This window comes from Rhinatrema bivittatum, chromosome 13 (genome assembly GCF_901001135.1).
Source record: "Rhinatrema bivittatum chromosome 13, aRhiBiv1.1, whole genome shotgun sequence".
NCBI classification, from domain to species: domain Eukaryota; kingdom Metazoa; phylum Chordata; class Amphibia; order Gymnophiona; family Rhinatrematidae; genus Rhinatrema; species Rhinatrema bivittatum.
This window is the reverse complement of record NC_042627.1, coordinates 45761300-45777728: the sequence shown is the minus strand read 5'-3', so window position 1 is coordinate 45777728 and position 16429 is coordinate 45761300. Positions and strand designations below refer to the sequence as shown.

The window sequence follows — 16429 nt, the reverse complement described above, 5'->3', positions numbered from 1 at the left end:
GCAGTGGTAGTCACTAATTTTTAAGCAGGAGGAGGTCCAACAGATCTTCCAGCACAGACTCATGGGCAAACGCTACTGACCACTCTGACTCTTAAAACACTCTACTTTGTGCCTTCTCTCTTTCTGTCTCCAGCAGCCCCCCTCTTTCTCAAACCCTCCCCACTTCAACAGGAGCAGCAGCCTCTGATCCTACCCCACTTCCCACTGCAGCAACCTATCAACCCCCTCTCATATAGCAGCAGCAGCCGTTCACTCATCGCTCCTTTCCTCAGTGTCCTGTATAGAGTTACCTCGCTGTGCACGATACTTGCACCGCAAATTAAATGCTGTCTTATGCCAGTAATTAAGTTCTCATTTTGTTTTTTAGTTACAGGCTGGAATTACTGTAAATAAAATGAGAACCTCCTTTCAATGCTTTGTGGGTACTTTTTAGAGCTGTGTTTTGCTTGCAGACGTGACCTCTTACAGAATTATTCCCCTTTAATCCAATATGCAGGTAAACTTATCAGCGGGCATTCTGTCCAGGTGGGTGTTTAACCAGTGTGAGTGGAGGCCTTCTGGAGATGGGGTTGGAACTTGGGCTTGCACTTAGTAAAATTCAGCTGTCACAAAACTTTTCAGGAAAGTTTTTTTTTTTTTTTTCATTTTTGTGCTAATTAAATAGCAGCCATAACTTGTGCAAGTAGATTCACAAAGCAGACTTGTGCACGTGTTTGTGGCAACATTTCAAGATGATCCGCCTTATTTTCTCTGGAGCAGATCGTGCCTGCCACAGGAAACTCATACTATCTGGGGTGGGGGTGGAGAGTCAGGTCATGCCATGGCTGCATGAAATATCTCTTCCCCTCACCTACCCACCCCCGTCCTTCCGCTGTAGAGGTTGAATTGTAGAATTGACTGGAAGATTTGGCTGGGCTGCCCTGTAAAATCCTCCACAAAGAAGACTATTATAATTGGCCTCTTGTTCATTATCAGGTGTATCCTGAAGGCATTGTCTTATTTATTTTTTTTCCATGTGAAATCATCACATAAAAAAATTATTGTAGTAAACCTAAATCAGAAGCTTTAGGGTATGGAGCAACATTTGTTTTTCCTTGGTGAGCGCTTTTTTTTTTTCTCAAAACTACTGAAGCAAAACATGGACCTGCTCCAAGCTGCCGAAGGTCATTGTGGCTTTCAGTTGTGCTGTGTTCAAAAATCAGTGTGCTGATGGCTTTTTGAATGAACTATTTCTGTAATTCTAGGTTGTTGATTCTTCAACTGAAATCAAAGCACTGGTGGAACAGAAGACTGAACTGGAGAAGAAAGTGACTGAACTACAGGAGAAACTGGATAAGGAAATCAAGGTGTATATTGCTGTATTTTGAATGTGCAGTCATAATCATCTAATTAGATCACTAATGCTACTAATTCAGCACCTTCTGCTAAGACTTTAATCATTGGTAAAGTGGCAAAGCATGACCACATATCTGCGGCATACAAGACTGAACTCACAAATTATCCTCACAAGATGTATACAGTGGACTATAATCTCTTCCTACTCATGTATAAAATGTGTGATGGTTGAAAGAGATTTTTTTTCATTAAAAAAAAATGTCATGACTTTGTAACATGTTTAAGTAATTTGGGGTTTTAACTTGAATAAAATAAATCATTATAAAAATATTAAATATTTAAGTAAATATTGTAAAAAAAAACCCCAAAATACCTTTCTTGGCGGGGCGGGGGGGGGGGGGGGGCAGCATGTAATTATGGGCTGCTGAGTGGCAGTATGATGGCTGAGCTCCAGGACACAACTCGCATATAAAGGTACCTGTGCTAACATTTTTTATTACAGCAAACTAATGTAGCAGCTAAATATATTTGTTGCATCAAGTCTGTTTTCCCAGTCCTTTCTTGAAGGCACACCTGTCTAGTTGGCTTTTCAGGATTGACACAATGAATATGCATGAGATATTCATTAAGGACTCCCTGAGAACCTGGCTGGTTAGGTGTGCCACCAGAAATAGTTTTGGGCACATGCAGACTACAAAAGTCCTTCTTTTTCCTATTAAAAACTCTGTGTTATGGCTTTTTCAGCTTACTTTAGTTTAACATGTCACCTTAGACCCCAAATTTGGTCACTTTCACACAATTGCCTGCCATTGATATTTTGGGTGATTAATATCCAGTTTGCAGCTGTCAGTCATGTGCTCGCCTGCTTCCATTTTGCTGTTTTCTAAATCAATACATTTGAATCTTTTTTTCATGATTTCATTGCGTGCTTTTTTTTTTTTAATAGGGTGATAAATTTATTATGAGAAGACAGCAGCTTTCCGTGATAAATTCTATATTGCCATTTATTGAATAGACCCCCATTTATTGAATAGAGTCAGTCTATCTCTTTTCTCTCCAGAATGTTGAAAAATGTAATTTTGGTCCATTTTGTTTCTAGCTATTAATCTTCTTTTCAAAGCAATTTTTCCAAATATTTTTTTAGAATAACCTTCTCCTGTTCAGTCCTAATAAAACATTCAGGAATTCTCTAACTCAGCCCAAATCCCTGACAACATCCTCATCCTTGGGCTTTATAGAGGAGGTCACTTCATTTCTGTGGCTACTTTCCATTTGACAAGATTTTGACAAATATCAGGGGATCCGGTATCCCCCGGTAGGCCAGTCGCTCTAGTTACGTGGTCTGCTGAGTGCGGCTGCGACAGAGCCACGCTCAGCAGACCATGGGGTATCTCCTGGGCCGGCCTAGGCGGAAAATTCCCGGGCTGATCTTTACCCAGAATCCGCCCCTGGAGATGGTCCTGTGTGTTAGTGTTCCCAAGTTATCTGTGGCGCACCTTTTTAATGGAATAGTTGTAGCATTTTTGTTACAGAGAAACCAAATGTGTGTCATGTAACGATTAGCATAAAAAATGCTTGACATCCAGATACATTAAAGAAAGTTATCACTTAGGTTATTGACAGAATGATTTTCTCAGCATGGACTCACAATGTTTGCTTGAGCAGGGTAGGCTGCCACTTAATTATGTTCTCTTTGTCTGGAAGGGAACTGACTTTTTATGAGTGTCATGACCTGTACTGCAGTAGTTTACAAAACACATGGATCTTTTGAGTAGGTTTCTGGTATTCATGAAGTGCTGTATATGTAGAGTATGGAATCTTTATAGTTTGATATCTTTGTCGCAACAATAAATTGTACTATGTGAGTGTTTTGAGACCTTCAGTATGTAATATACGTTGAAACTCTTACATGTATATTATTGTTTAATCTAGAATCAGAGCAATACTAACGAAGAAAAGGAGAGGATAAGAATAAACATGAGGACCATCCAAAAACAACTTGAAGAAAGTATGCAAGAAAGTAATGAACTGCGAAACCGATTGAGTGAAAGTGAGAGGGAACTTAGGAAAAACCTTCAAGAGTGAGTGAGAAAATTTTTTTTTTTCCTCTTGCCATAATTCACTTAATTATTCTTTTCATGATGATTCTAATGTTCTATTCCTCTGAAAAGAGGAGAGACTTTCAGAAGAGTGGAATCAATGTCATGCCCTTTATACTAGGTCTGTTGTAATGGTTATATCCTCTGTCGACAAGCAGGCATGAATTGTCCTAGCTCATGATTGATATCTGATGATGGCACCAACATGGACTCAGCTCTCGGAGCTCAGTAAACGTTACTTTGCATGTACCAGATTCCCACGTGCACATGATACCAAACCACGTGAGACCCCCATCCCCCATGGTTAAAGAGTGGAGTAATGTTGCATTTGCGTCAAAAGTATCAAGGCTTATTGATTAAGAGTAGTAATCCCATGCCTTGTGTTTTAAGGATAGTAACTGCTGCTCTGTGCAGGTTACTCCCCATGTAAAAGTCAGTGCCTTCATTGGTTGTTGTCTAAATCCAATTCCTCTTTTTTTCCCAGCCGCTGAAGTAGACGGCAATGATGCAGTTGCATTGACAGCATCAAAGATTATTGGATAAGGGTAGTAACTGCTGTACCAGCAAGTTACTCCCATGCCTCTTTGAATTCTTTGACTGTTTTCGTCTTCACCACTTTCTCCGGAAAGGCATTCCAGGCATCCACCACCCTCTCCATGAAGAAATATTTCCTGATGTTGGTTCTGAGTCATCCTCCCTGGAGCTTCATTTTGTGACCTCTAGTTCAACTGTTTGCTTTCCAATAGAAAAGGTTTGAAGTTTGTGCCTCGTTAAAACCTTTCAAGTATCTGAAGGTCTGTATCATATCTCCCCTGCAACTCTTCTCTTCCAGGGCATACATATTTAGATCCTTCAGCCTCTCATGATAAGTCTTCCAATACTGACCCCACACCATTTTGGTCACCCTTCTCTGGAGATATGGGCTCCAGAACTGAACGCAATACTCCAGATGAGTCACCAAGGACCTGTACAGGGGCATTATTTCCTTCTTTTTCCTACTGGTTATTCCTCTCTCTCTGTGCAGCCCAGCATTCTTCTGGCTTTAGCTATTTCTTGTCATATTGCTTCGCCATCTTCATGTCGCCAGATACTATTACCCCATGATCCCTCTCTTGGTCCGTGCACATCAGTCTTTCACCCCCAATCACATACAGCTCTTTTGGATTACCGCAACCCAGATGCATGACTCTGCACTTCTTAACATTGAATCCCAGTTGTCAAATCCTCAACCAAGCTTTCTTAAATCACTTTTCATTCTCTCTATTCCTTCAGGCATGCCCACTTTATTGCAGATCTTAGTATCATCCACAAATAGACATAATTTTCCTTCTATTCCTTCTGCAGTGTCACTCCCAAAAATATTGAACAGATCCCTGTGGCACTCTATTTAGCACGGTTCTTTCTTCAGAGTAGGTTCCATTTTACCATTACAAGCTGTCACCTGTCAGTCAACCAGTTCGTTATCCACGCCACCACTCCCAAGCTTCTCATTTTATTCACAAGCCTCCTATGCAGGACCATATCAAAAGCTTTGCTGAAATCCAAGTAGATCACATCAAGCTCTCTATCCAATTCTCTAGTCACCCACTCAAAAAAATCAATCAGATTTGTCTTGACAGTACCTTCCCCTAGTGAATGCCAAACTGGTGGCGTGGATAACAAACTGGTTGACTGACAGATGACAGCGTGTAATGGTAAATGGAACCTACTCTGAAGAAAGAGCTGCCCTGCCAACTGCTCTGTAATTTCTAGCCTCCTCTCCTCTACCACTCTTGTGAAGCAGGATCACCACTCCTGTTTCCAGGGATCTATTGGACAGATCTTTCAGCAGACCCACCAGCACATCTGAGTTCTTTCAGTATCCAGTGTCCACTTTGTTTGCCTAGCTCTTCCTATAAAATTTGTTCTGTAAATGGAGTTTCTTCTACCTCCTTCCCCATCTACAGCCTCGTCAACCAGCAACGGTCCTTCTCCATGGTCATTTTCAGTGAACACTGAACTGAAATATTCATTTAATATTTCTGCCATTTCTTTCTCGTTCTCCACACATTGCTCCTTATCACCTTTCAATTTCACTATACCACTTCTGGCCTCCTTTCTTTCTCTGATATATATGAAAAATGTTTTGTGTCCTCACTTTACCTCTTTGGCAGTCCTTTCTTCCATTTGACCTTTTTTTAAAATTTTTTTTATATTTTATTGCATTTAAACAACATGACAAGTAAACAACCAGTCTGTAACATGGAAGCATTAACAATAAACTGATGAACGAAAAAGCATTGTTAGAATTTATTATTGACACAGTGGTTGCTCTACAGAAGGTCTAAGAGTATGTTCTGATGTTTAACCCCCTTCCCTCCCTCCCTCCCCCCCCCCTCCCTTTTCCTGGGACTATTTTACCATTCATTGATATGAATGGTAAAATAAAAAACTGTCCCCCAGATGGTCCGGAGACACGCTGTGGGTACCACCGGAATGAAATCAGATTAGGGTAATGTGAGCCTAGGCCACAGTGTTGTGATAGGGAGCCAACTAGTGGTCAGGACCAATTTTAGTAGGGGCATGCGCTATGAGAAAGTTGAGAATAAGAATACTGAGAGTACTGAGAATGTGAAGGGTACCTGCCCACCCAAACGTTACTGTTCAGATCAAATTCCTAAATTGCTGGGAGGTAGCTCCATGTCTTCTGAAAAGAAGTTAACAAATGTGACCTTTTACTTTCCTGATTTCTTTCTTCATTTCCCTCAGTTTCACCAGGTATTATTCCCTGTGTTCTTCTTTTTGGAATCCTTTTATACTTCTTGAACTTTGCCTGCATTTTTTCAGAAACCTCCTTTGAGAACCAGGTCTGTTTATTTTTCCTCTTACTTTTGTTTACTTTTCTGACGTATAGATTCGTTGCCTTTGTAATAGCTCCTTTAAATTTAGCCCCCTGTTTTTCCATTCACCCATTATCTTTCAGTCTTCTAGTTCTTCCCCCAGGAACATCCCCATTTAAGTCAGTATATTTGAAATTCAAAACTCTGGTCTTCAAAGGTGTTACATCTCTGTATTTTATTTGCGATATCAAACCATGCCGTCCAATTATCACTGGTGCTCAGGTGAGCACCTACCCAAATATTAGAGACATTTTCCTCATTTGTGAGCACTAGATTAAGAATCACACCCTCCCTTGTGGGTTCTGGTACCATTTGTTTGAGCAGAACCCCTTGAAGGGCATCCACTATCTCTCTACTTCTTGTAGATTCCGCAGAAGGGATACTCCAAACCACATCTGGCAGATTTTGGAAACAGCCCTCCAAATGCTCATTGGCTGTGTTTCATGTTTCAGGAATACAATTTTTATTCTTGATATGACCGATTTGTTTGATTTAGCAATTCACATTTAATCTTCCCTCCTCTTACCTCACTTGTCAGAAGTGTAGTCACTTAAACCAGCATAATTATGATGTGGAAAGGGAAGAAATGGAAGAAGTGAGCTTTTTAGTTTCATGTTTTGTAAGACTTCAGTTTTTTGGTTGGTGATCCTTCCCAAGAGACAGTGTCACTGACCTCCCATGGATAGTAGTTCTTGATGTGCTCGCTTACAGGTACTTGCTTTGCAGAAACTTTTTTTTTTTTACTCTTCCAGTTACCACTTAAACTCTGTTTTAATTAGAAGATAGAAATAAATATATTGAGCACATATGCTGTATACAGAATGAGATAATTGTATGAGAGAGCTCTGATTTAACAAATGTTTGATTCATCATAGTGGGATTTATGAGTCTTATTAAATGTAGCTCAATATTTCCTTTCCTCCATTCCTCATCCTTAGCACCACATTTACCCTCACTTGACATGTGGCATAGTTTCACAAAACCTGCTTTATTGTGAAAGTTGATGATTCTTTCTCTTCCCTGCTCTCCTTTAGCTATGTCTCCACGTTCTTTTTATGTTTTTTTTAATAGTATTTACCTCTTACCTTACCACTGAAACCGAGATAGACCCCACCTATTATCATGCTCTCTGTATTTGAATGTGACATTTATTTTTTTTTTTAATTAATAAGAATATATTTTTTTTAATGGTCAGGCTGTTTCAGATTAAGATGGAACGAGAGCAATACCAGACCGAAATAAGGGACCTGCAGGATCAGCTGTCGGAAATGCATGATGAGCTGGACGATGCAAAAAATTCTAGAAGCTGCGATGGGGAAAGAGATGCTTTGATAGAGGTTAGCAGCAGCGTTTGTCCAGCAGGTCTTCTTAACCAAGAATAGACATTGCTTACAACATAGTCAACATTGTATTAACTTCCAGCTGTGGGGTGACCAATCTGGGCTATTGAGGCTTAACTTGTCGTAGGAAAATTGTCTCCAGAAGGCAGAGTGATTTAGATTTTGGTGGTTACTGGATTTTCCATTTGTTTTACTGGGATCACCGATTGGTGTTTGAAGTGCCAACAGTGATAGAATTTCCAGTCAATACAGTCTGAAGCATCAGTCAACATTACACGGAGAATCGTAGTTAACAAAAAATCTTTAAAAAAAAAAAAAACAAACAAACAAATTGTAGTTAGTTACAAAAGCAAAGCTTTATAGGGGACATTTTGTAACATCCCATGTAAGTTACCAGCAAATTCATGCACGTTATGCCAGTTTTCAAAAGGAAAGTATGTGCCCATTTTTGCTTTTGACAATGATCCCACTGCACAATCTCACCTGCAAAAACATCCGCACAAATGCACCAAGAAAATGCACACGAGAAAGTGTGCATTAGTGCAGATCCCTCCCCAGCAATGCTTTCTCTGTGCATGAAATTTTCAGCCTATTGGCCAGGCAGTTTTGAAAGTTCCCCCTCCCTGTGATCATTTTCTGTTGTACATTCAGCCTAGCTGTCCCTCTGGCTGAGTGGCTCCTTGCCATGTAGGCAAGCCTGAAAGCAGGGCTAGTTTTTTATATCCATCCCCCCTCCCCCCACCCACACACCACAATGTGCGGGCATCCTTTGACTCTCAGCCCGTCGGTCTGGCTACTTCCCTGTTGTCATGTGGTTATCATTTCCATAGCCTTCTCGCAGCCAGAGTTGCATCAGCACAGTCCCTACCCCAGATGTCTGAGTGTATTCTAGATATAGATACCAAATGAAGTCATTGATGTTCAGGCTGCGGTATTGATCGCTTCCTGATCCCATTGACTTACTAAACTACTGTGGGCATTTTTCAGATTACACTGATACAGAATGCTCCACAATCTCAGTTGCTTTTGTTTTACATAAAAATCCAGGTTTCATAGTGTCAGTGATGTATCAGCAACACGTTTACTCAGTCAGAAGCCAAGGTTTGGACTTTGTCTAAACAGAAGTCTCAGATTTGCTTGAAGACGCTTCCAGTAATCAGATTTGCATGACATTGGTCCCATACATTTTAGCAACATTCTTTCTGTGATCTCTAGATTCTCATTTGTGGAGTTAATTTCATACTAAAATGTGGTAGGTGTGAATGAATCAGTAAAGCAGTAGATAGGACTTGATTTCACAAGGTGTTCCTTCCCTTTTTTAAAATCCGACTTCTCTTTAGGAGCTCATCCAAATGAAACAGGATCTGCAAGAGACGCTGGTGATGAAAGAGGAGCAAGAGGAAATCTTAAAAAAGAGAGAGCGAGAGCTCACGGCTCTGAAAGGAGCTTTGAAAGAAGAGGTGTCGACTCATGACCAGGAAATCGATAAACTCAAAGAGCAATATGATAAAGAACTGAAGAAGCTGAGGGAAAATGTAGAAGAAGCAGCAAAGGTGAGTTATGGTGAGCCCTGTGTTAAGTGTTTTGTAGAATTGATGTAGTATTTGATTGTGATTAGAAATAAAAAAATGAGTAAAGTTGAAGACTGCATTTCAAATGAAGCTGTATGCTACTGTTTAATGCTCTGAACATTGTAATCATCTTTAAACATAATGAGCATTCATTACTTGGGCTACTTCAAAATCTTTAGTTTGAACAAGAATTTTAAAAGGTTGTTAGCTGCCATAGCTAGAGTCCTGCATTTTAGGTGAAACTTGGTTGTAAAAGCAGTATACTAGTTAGAAGTACTCTTTTAAACTTTGCTTAGTCTGCTTCTAGATATTAATGGAAGGTTTTCTGTTTGCTTTAAGGGCTGAGTGAGCAGAAAAAAAGGGTGAGACTTTCCTGCCTGTTCTTACAGACTTGATCTTTCAAATAGAGTTTACCTGTTTATCTGATACAAGATATTAGTCTGTGGTGCAGCTCCTACATTGAGGAATGCAACATTTACAGCTGAAATGCAGGCTTGCTTCTGACTGCAGGATCTTAATTGAAAGGGCAGCATTTCCTAGCGTGTAGCAGATGGACTCAGAACGAATGGGTATAGTGTGCTCGTGCTAGCAGTTGGAGACGGATCTGACGTCAGCACGTAGTACATATACCCCTGCAGGAAGTGCAGAAGCTCAGTAATTTCCGTCTCCAAAGCAGTTTGGAGCTACCTCACGCTCGCTGAGCGTTCTTCCAAATTCTAACTATTAAATTCATAGAAGAATCCTGACGAGCCCCGCACTCCTGCGGTGATACCCTCGGGTCCCTCCCCCAGTTGAGTTTCCCGAGGTGATTTCCGTGGTCCCTCGGAGGTAAGAGCCTCGGTCCGGTGGCCGAATCGCGGCGGGGACCTAGCCCCCGAGTGAGAAGGGCTCGGGCGCGGCATAGAGGCAGCCTCGGTCCCGATCCGTTCGCGGTGAGGACTTGGCCCCCGAGCGAGACGAGTTCGGGCGCGGCTTAGAGGCAGCGGGTGCACTTCTTCGAGCACGGCGGTGACAGTAATCACCCTCTCCCTCCGCAGCCGGAGACCGCCCGGGTCGCAGCTGGGAAGCGCCGAAGATCAGGTAAGGCGTACATCTTTACTTTTGCTGGTCTCCGAAGAGTGAGGATTAGCGGGGTCTGCCTACGTGGAAGCCCGCCATTTTGCTGCCTGCTCGCCGTCGCCATCTGCCTTGGTTCGCCGCCTCGATCTAGTGTTCAGACCAGACTAAGCGCAGGCAACGGGCGCGTATGTTAGGCGCCCGAAAGTAATTGGGCGCATATTATATTGTTTGGGCGCACGTTGATGGGCGCACGTTGATGGGCGCACATCTTTCACGCATATTACAAGGCGCATACTTTCGGCTGGGAGCGCACCGGCGCATAGAGATAACAGACGCGATGGAGCGTATGAGAGCCCATGCGTCCACAGAGCCGGCACCTCCAGAATCAGGCATAAGAGCTCTAGGCCTCTGCTCAGCATGCCACCTCAGAGCCACACAGAGCGAGGAAGCAGACTCCCTATGTGCCCAATGTGAGGAGGCCCTGGGAGTTCCAGGCCAGGGCCGGTCCCAGCCCAGATTAATTGCCAGTTCCTCAGGGAACACCCCGGACCTAGCAGGCCGAGGTGAGCAGACGGGGAACCCTAGAGACCTGGTGCCCCTAAGGCTAGACCCTGCTTCGCTCTCCTGGGTGGAATTATTCAAGGGGATTCATGCCTTTGTCAAAATGCAGTCTGATCCCCGAACGGACCCATACGTATACGTACCGGATGACCCTGCCCCTGGACCCTCTAGACCTAGGCACGGCCACCTGCCACCCGGAAGCCCCACTTTTATGGGGATTCAGATTGCTCTGAGGAAGAAGGCGAACTCCCCGAGCAGGGAGAACTTCCCTCGGGGATAGAGCCGTATTGAACCATGAGACGCTTCTTTCTTAAGGAGGATCTCCCAGACCTGGTCTCTCAATGCCTGTCTGAGCTGGCTATACCGGGCCAAGGCACCCCAGGGGAACCTAGAATGAACCCCCTGCTAGAGGGCCTTCGTCAAACGGCTCACCATTTTCCCCTCCTTCAAGCAGCACAGCAGCTAATCGATCTGGAGTGGAATGCGCCGGAGGCCTCATTCAAAGGAGGTCGGGCCTTGTCTAGCATGTACCCCCTGGACCCGGCAACCAAGGAGCTGCTGGCATGCCCCAAGGTAGACGCCATAGTTTGCGCAATTGTGAAGCGCACCACCATTCCAGTGGAGGGAGGGGCGGCCCTCAAGGATGCACATGACCGGCGCCTGGACGCCATTCTGAAACAAGCCTTCGAGGTGGCAGCCATGTCCCTACGAATCGCGACCTGCTGCACCGTGGTGACGCGTTCCTGTTTATCACAAGCCAGGAACAACACCCCGGGAGAAGAAATGGAATCAGCTCTCTCGTTCCTCACTGACGCTGCCTCCGACTTAGTTCGTATGGTAGCCAAGGGAGTGTCATCCTCAGTGGCAGCCAGGAGACAGTTCTGGCTACGAAATTGGTCGGCCGACTCCTCCTCCAAGAATGCCCTTTAAGGGATCCCTCCTGTTCGGCAGCGACCTCGAGAAACTGGCTAACAAATGGGGCGCCTCTCTATTACCCCGTCTACCAGAAGACAAGGAGGAACCAGCGCCCTTTTCCTAGGCCATCCAGAGGTAGAAGCTCTCAAAGCTTCAACCCCTACAGGACTAGCTACCAAGCACCTTGTTCTCAGACCAAGAACCAGTCCTTTCGGACCAGGCACAACAAGAGGGGAACCGGCTCAGGTTCGGGTCCCGGCCGCACCCCACAATGAAAATCAGCCGACCCATCTGGGGGAAGAAGCCATAGGGGGCAGGCTAACCCTATTCTACCGCAGATGGGTCGAGATTACTTTGGACCAGTGGGTCCTCGCTATCATCCGAGAAGGGTATTACCTGGACTTCCTTCATCCCCCTCCGGACAAGTTTGTGGAATCTCCTTGTCCACCCCTCAAGAGGGCGGCACTGGAAGCTACCTTGTGGATGCTCCTGTCCCTAAAAGCCATAACTCACCTTTGCTGCTTCTTCTACATTTTCCCTCAGCTTCTTCAGTTCTTTATCATATTGCTCTTTGAGTTTATCAATTTCCTGGTCATGAGTTGACACCTTCTTTCAAAGCTCCTTTCAGAGCCGTGAGCTCTTGCTCTCTCTTTTTTAAGATTTCCTCTTGCTCCTCTTTCATCACCAGCGTCTCTTGCAGATCCTGTTTCATTTGGATGAGCTCCTAAAGAGAAGTCGGATTTTAAAAAGGGAAGGAACACCTTGTGAAATCAAGTCCTATCTACTTCTTTACTGATTCATTCACACCTACCACATTTTAGTATGAAATGAACTCCACAAATGAGAATCTAGAGATCACAGAAAGAATGTTGCTAAAATGTATGGGACCAATGTCATGCAAATCTGATTACTGGAAGCGTCTTCAAGCAAATCTGAGACTTCTGTTTAGACAAAGTCCAAACCTTGGCTTCTGACTGAGTAAACGTGTTGCTGATACATCACTGACACTATGAAACCTGGATTTTTATGTAAAACAAAAGCAACTGAGATTGTGGAGCATTCTGTATCAGTGTAATCTGAAAAATGCCCACAGTAGTTTAGTAAGTCAATGGGATCAGGAAGCGATCAATACCGCAGCCTGAACATCAATGACTTCATTTGGTATCTATATCTAGAATACACTCAGACATCTGGGGTAGGGACTGTGCTGATGCAACTCTGGCTGCGAGAAGGCTATGGAAATGATAACCGCATGACAACAGGGAAGTAGCCAGACCAACGGGCTGAGAGTCAAAGGATGCCCGCACATTGTGGTGTGTGGGGGGGGGGGGGGGGTGGGGGATGGATATAAAAAACTAGCCCTGCAAGGAGCCACTCAGCCAGAGGGACAGCTAGGCTGAACGTACAACAGAAAATGATCACAGGGAGGGGGAACTTTCAAAACTGTGCCTGCATGGGAGATAAATTCTGGGCATTACTCCATTTATTTCATCGTACCCAAGAAGGGGGGCACCTTCAGACCCGTCCTGGACCTCAAGTCAGTCAACCGGCACTTAAGGGTCCCAGGATTTCGCATGGAAACTCTGCGGTCAGTCCGAAGTGCAATACAGCCAGGGGAGTATCTCACATCCCTGGATCTGTCAGAGGCCTACTTGCATAACCCAATCCATCGGGATCACCAGCGCTACTTACGCTTCAAAGTCCTGAAACAACACTTTCAGTTCCGGGCTTTACCCTTCAGGTTAGCCACCGCGCCGCGGACCTTTACCAAGGTAATAGTAGTGGTGGCGGCGTCACTCAGGAAGGAAGGAATTCTCGTCCATCCCTACCTAGATGATTGGCTGATCAGGGCAAAGTCACCGGAGGAGAGCCACCAGGCAACCAACAGAGTTATATCTCTTCTGGAAAGCCTAGGATGGGTAGTCAACACAAACAAGAGTTCCCTACAGCCTTCGCAGTCGCTGGAATACCTAGGAGTCCGATTCGACACCCAGGGAGACAAAGTCAGCCTGACCTCCAAGAGGAGATCAAAACTCCGGAATCGTTTACAGACTCTGCTGAGCACCACCCGGCCCACAGCTTGGGATTACCTACAGGTCCTCGGCCTAATGGCGTCCACTCTGGAAGTGGTACCATGGGCACGGGCTCATATGAGACCGTTACAGCGCGCCCTCCTATCTCGGTGGAGCCCACGATTACAGAACTACACCGTGCATCTACCTCTACCGGCCAGAGTACGGAATCAGTTACTGTGGTGGCTGCAGCCCGGCCACACGAGCCGGGGGTAAAAAATGTCCTCCCCAACCTGGACCCTGCTCACTACAGATGCCAGCCTGAGCGGCTGGGGAGCACACTGCGAAGAGCTAACCGCCCAAGGGCGGTGGAACAGAGAAGAGTCGGGGTGGAACATCAACCGACTAGAGGCACGGGCAGTCAGGTTAGCCTGCCTGCGATTTGCCCACAGACTTCGAAACAGAGCAGTCAGAGTGATGTCAGACAATGCCACCATGGTGGCATACATCAACCGACAGGGCAGAACCAGAAGCCGACAGGTATCCTTAGAAATAGCCCCCCTGATGGCTTGGGCGGAAGCAAATCTCCAGGACATCTCCGCCGTCCACATCGCCGGGAAGGACAACACCACGGCAGACTTCCTCAGCAGAGAAAGCCTAAACCCGGGGGAATGGCAGCTGTCATCCACGGCCTTCCAGATGATTGTGGATCAGGCATGGACCTACTAGCGGACAGGTCCAACGCTCAAGTACCCAGATACTTCAGTCGCAGGCGAGATCCTCTATCCCACGGGATTGACGTCCTGGTGCAGCCATGGCCTCAGGGGATCCTGCTATATGCCTTTCCCCCATGGCCCCTGCTGGGTGCCATTATACACAAGATTCAGCGGCACAGAGGCCTAGTTCTTCTGGTGGCCCCGGACTGGCCAAGAAGACCCTGGTACGCAGACATGAGAAGACTACTGGCAGGGGATCCTCTACCCCTGCCCCCTCACAGGGACCTGCTGTGACAAGGTCCCATCCTCCACGAGGATCCAGCTCAATTCTCTCTTACGGTCTGGCCATTGAGAGGGCTCGACTGAGGAAAAGGGGATACTCGGGGTCGGTAATAGATACACTCCTCCGAGCACGCAAGTTCTCCACATCACTAACTTATATAAGGATCTGGAGAGTATTTGAAGCCTGGTGCGAAACTCGCAGCACCAATCCACATGCCGCTAAAATCCCCATCATTTTGGATTTCCTGCAAGATGGGCTTCAGAAGGGTCTGTCCCTCAATTCAATCAAGGTTCAGGTGGCAGCGCTATCCTGCTACGGCCCCAGGTGTGACGGCAACAGCATTGCCACACACCCAGATATTTCACGTTTCCTGAAAGGAGTCAAACACATTCGCCCGCCACTGAAATGGCCAGTGCCCCTGTGGAACCTCAACCTAGTTTTGAAATTCCTAGCGGGACCCACCTTTAGACCCCTCCGAGGCCTGTCCCTCCGTTTGTTAACCTTGAAGATGGTGTTCTTGCTGGCCGTACGCTCAGCACGCCACATCTCAGAGCTACAAGCGCTGTCCTGCCGCGATCCGTTTCTCAGAATCACCCCAGGGGCTATCCATCTTTGCACGGTTCCTTCCTTCTTACCCAAAGTAGTCTCACACTTCCACCTCAACCAAACCATATCCTTGCCAACCATGGAAGGGTTGAAGAAATCGGAAGCAGGTCGAATACTGCGTCATCTCGACATCGGCAGGCTGCTGTCCAGATACCTGGAAATGTCGGAAACAGTACGAAAGACGGACCACCTGTTCGTCCTTCACAGTGGGAAGAGGCAAGGAGAAGCGGCCTCACGGGCGACTATTGCTCGCTGGATCAAAGAAGTTATCAAGGCAGCCTACGTAGAAGCGGGAAAACCACCATCTCTACGAGTCAAGGCTCACTCTACCAGAGCACAAGCAGCCTCCTGGGCAGAAACTAGGATGCTGTCGCCTGCAGAGATATGTAGAGTGGCAACGTGGTCCTCCCTCCATACCTTCTCCACGTTCTACCGTCTGGACGTCCAGGCCAGGGAGGACACAGCATTTGCAAGGGCAATCCTAAACGGACCTCGGGCAGCCTCCCACTCAGTCCGGGAGTAGCTTTTGTACATCCCATTCGTTCTGAGTCCATCTGCTACACGCTAGGAAATGGAGAGATTACTTACCTGATAATCTCGTTTTCCTTAGTGTAGGCAGATGGACTCAGCATCCCGCCCGGCTGCTGATATATAGGGGGATTCACCGTTTCAAGGTAAGCCATGTTTCCTTACATAGGGCATCCACCCTGCCGGGTGTCGACGCCTTCTGGTTGAGAACACTGGCAGTCTCCAGCTACTGTCAATCGGTCAGGTTAATCAATCGGTCAGTCACACATATATCCATAATGCTTTTGCAAGGAAGATTACCGAGCTTCTGCACTTCCTGCAGGGTATATGTACTACGTGCTGACGTCAGATCAGTCTCCAACTGCTAGCACGAGCACACTATACCCATTCGTTCTGAGTCCATCTGCCTACACTAAGGAAAACGAGATTATCAGGTAAGTAATCGCTCCACTAACTCTTGCCACCTTAATGCTCCCTAATCGGTTACCATTTCTTTATTGATTATTAAGCATTTATGCTATCCTG

The 16429-nt window shown here is 45.6% G+C and overlaps 1 protein-coding gene across 6 annotated transcripts in view; it reads left to right on the top strand.

The window, feature by feature from the left end:
- CGNL1 (cingulin like 1) overlaps nt 1-16429 on the top strand; it is a 231078-nt gene that overhangs the window by 65845 nt on the left and 148804 nt on the right. For all 6 annotated transcript variants that reach the window (XM_029574341.1, XM_029574342.1, XM_029574344.1 and 3 more), the window contains exons 5-8: nt 1245-1346; nt 3268-3416; nt 7509-7650; nt 8994-9206. In XM_029574341.1, the coding sequence (XP_029430201.1) occupies nt 1245-1346; nt 3268-3416; nt 7509-7650; nt 8994-9206 (606 nt within the window). The remainder of the gene's footprint in view (nt 1-1244; nt 1347-3267; nt 3417-7508; nt 7651-8993; nt 9207-16429) is intronic.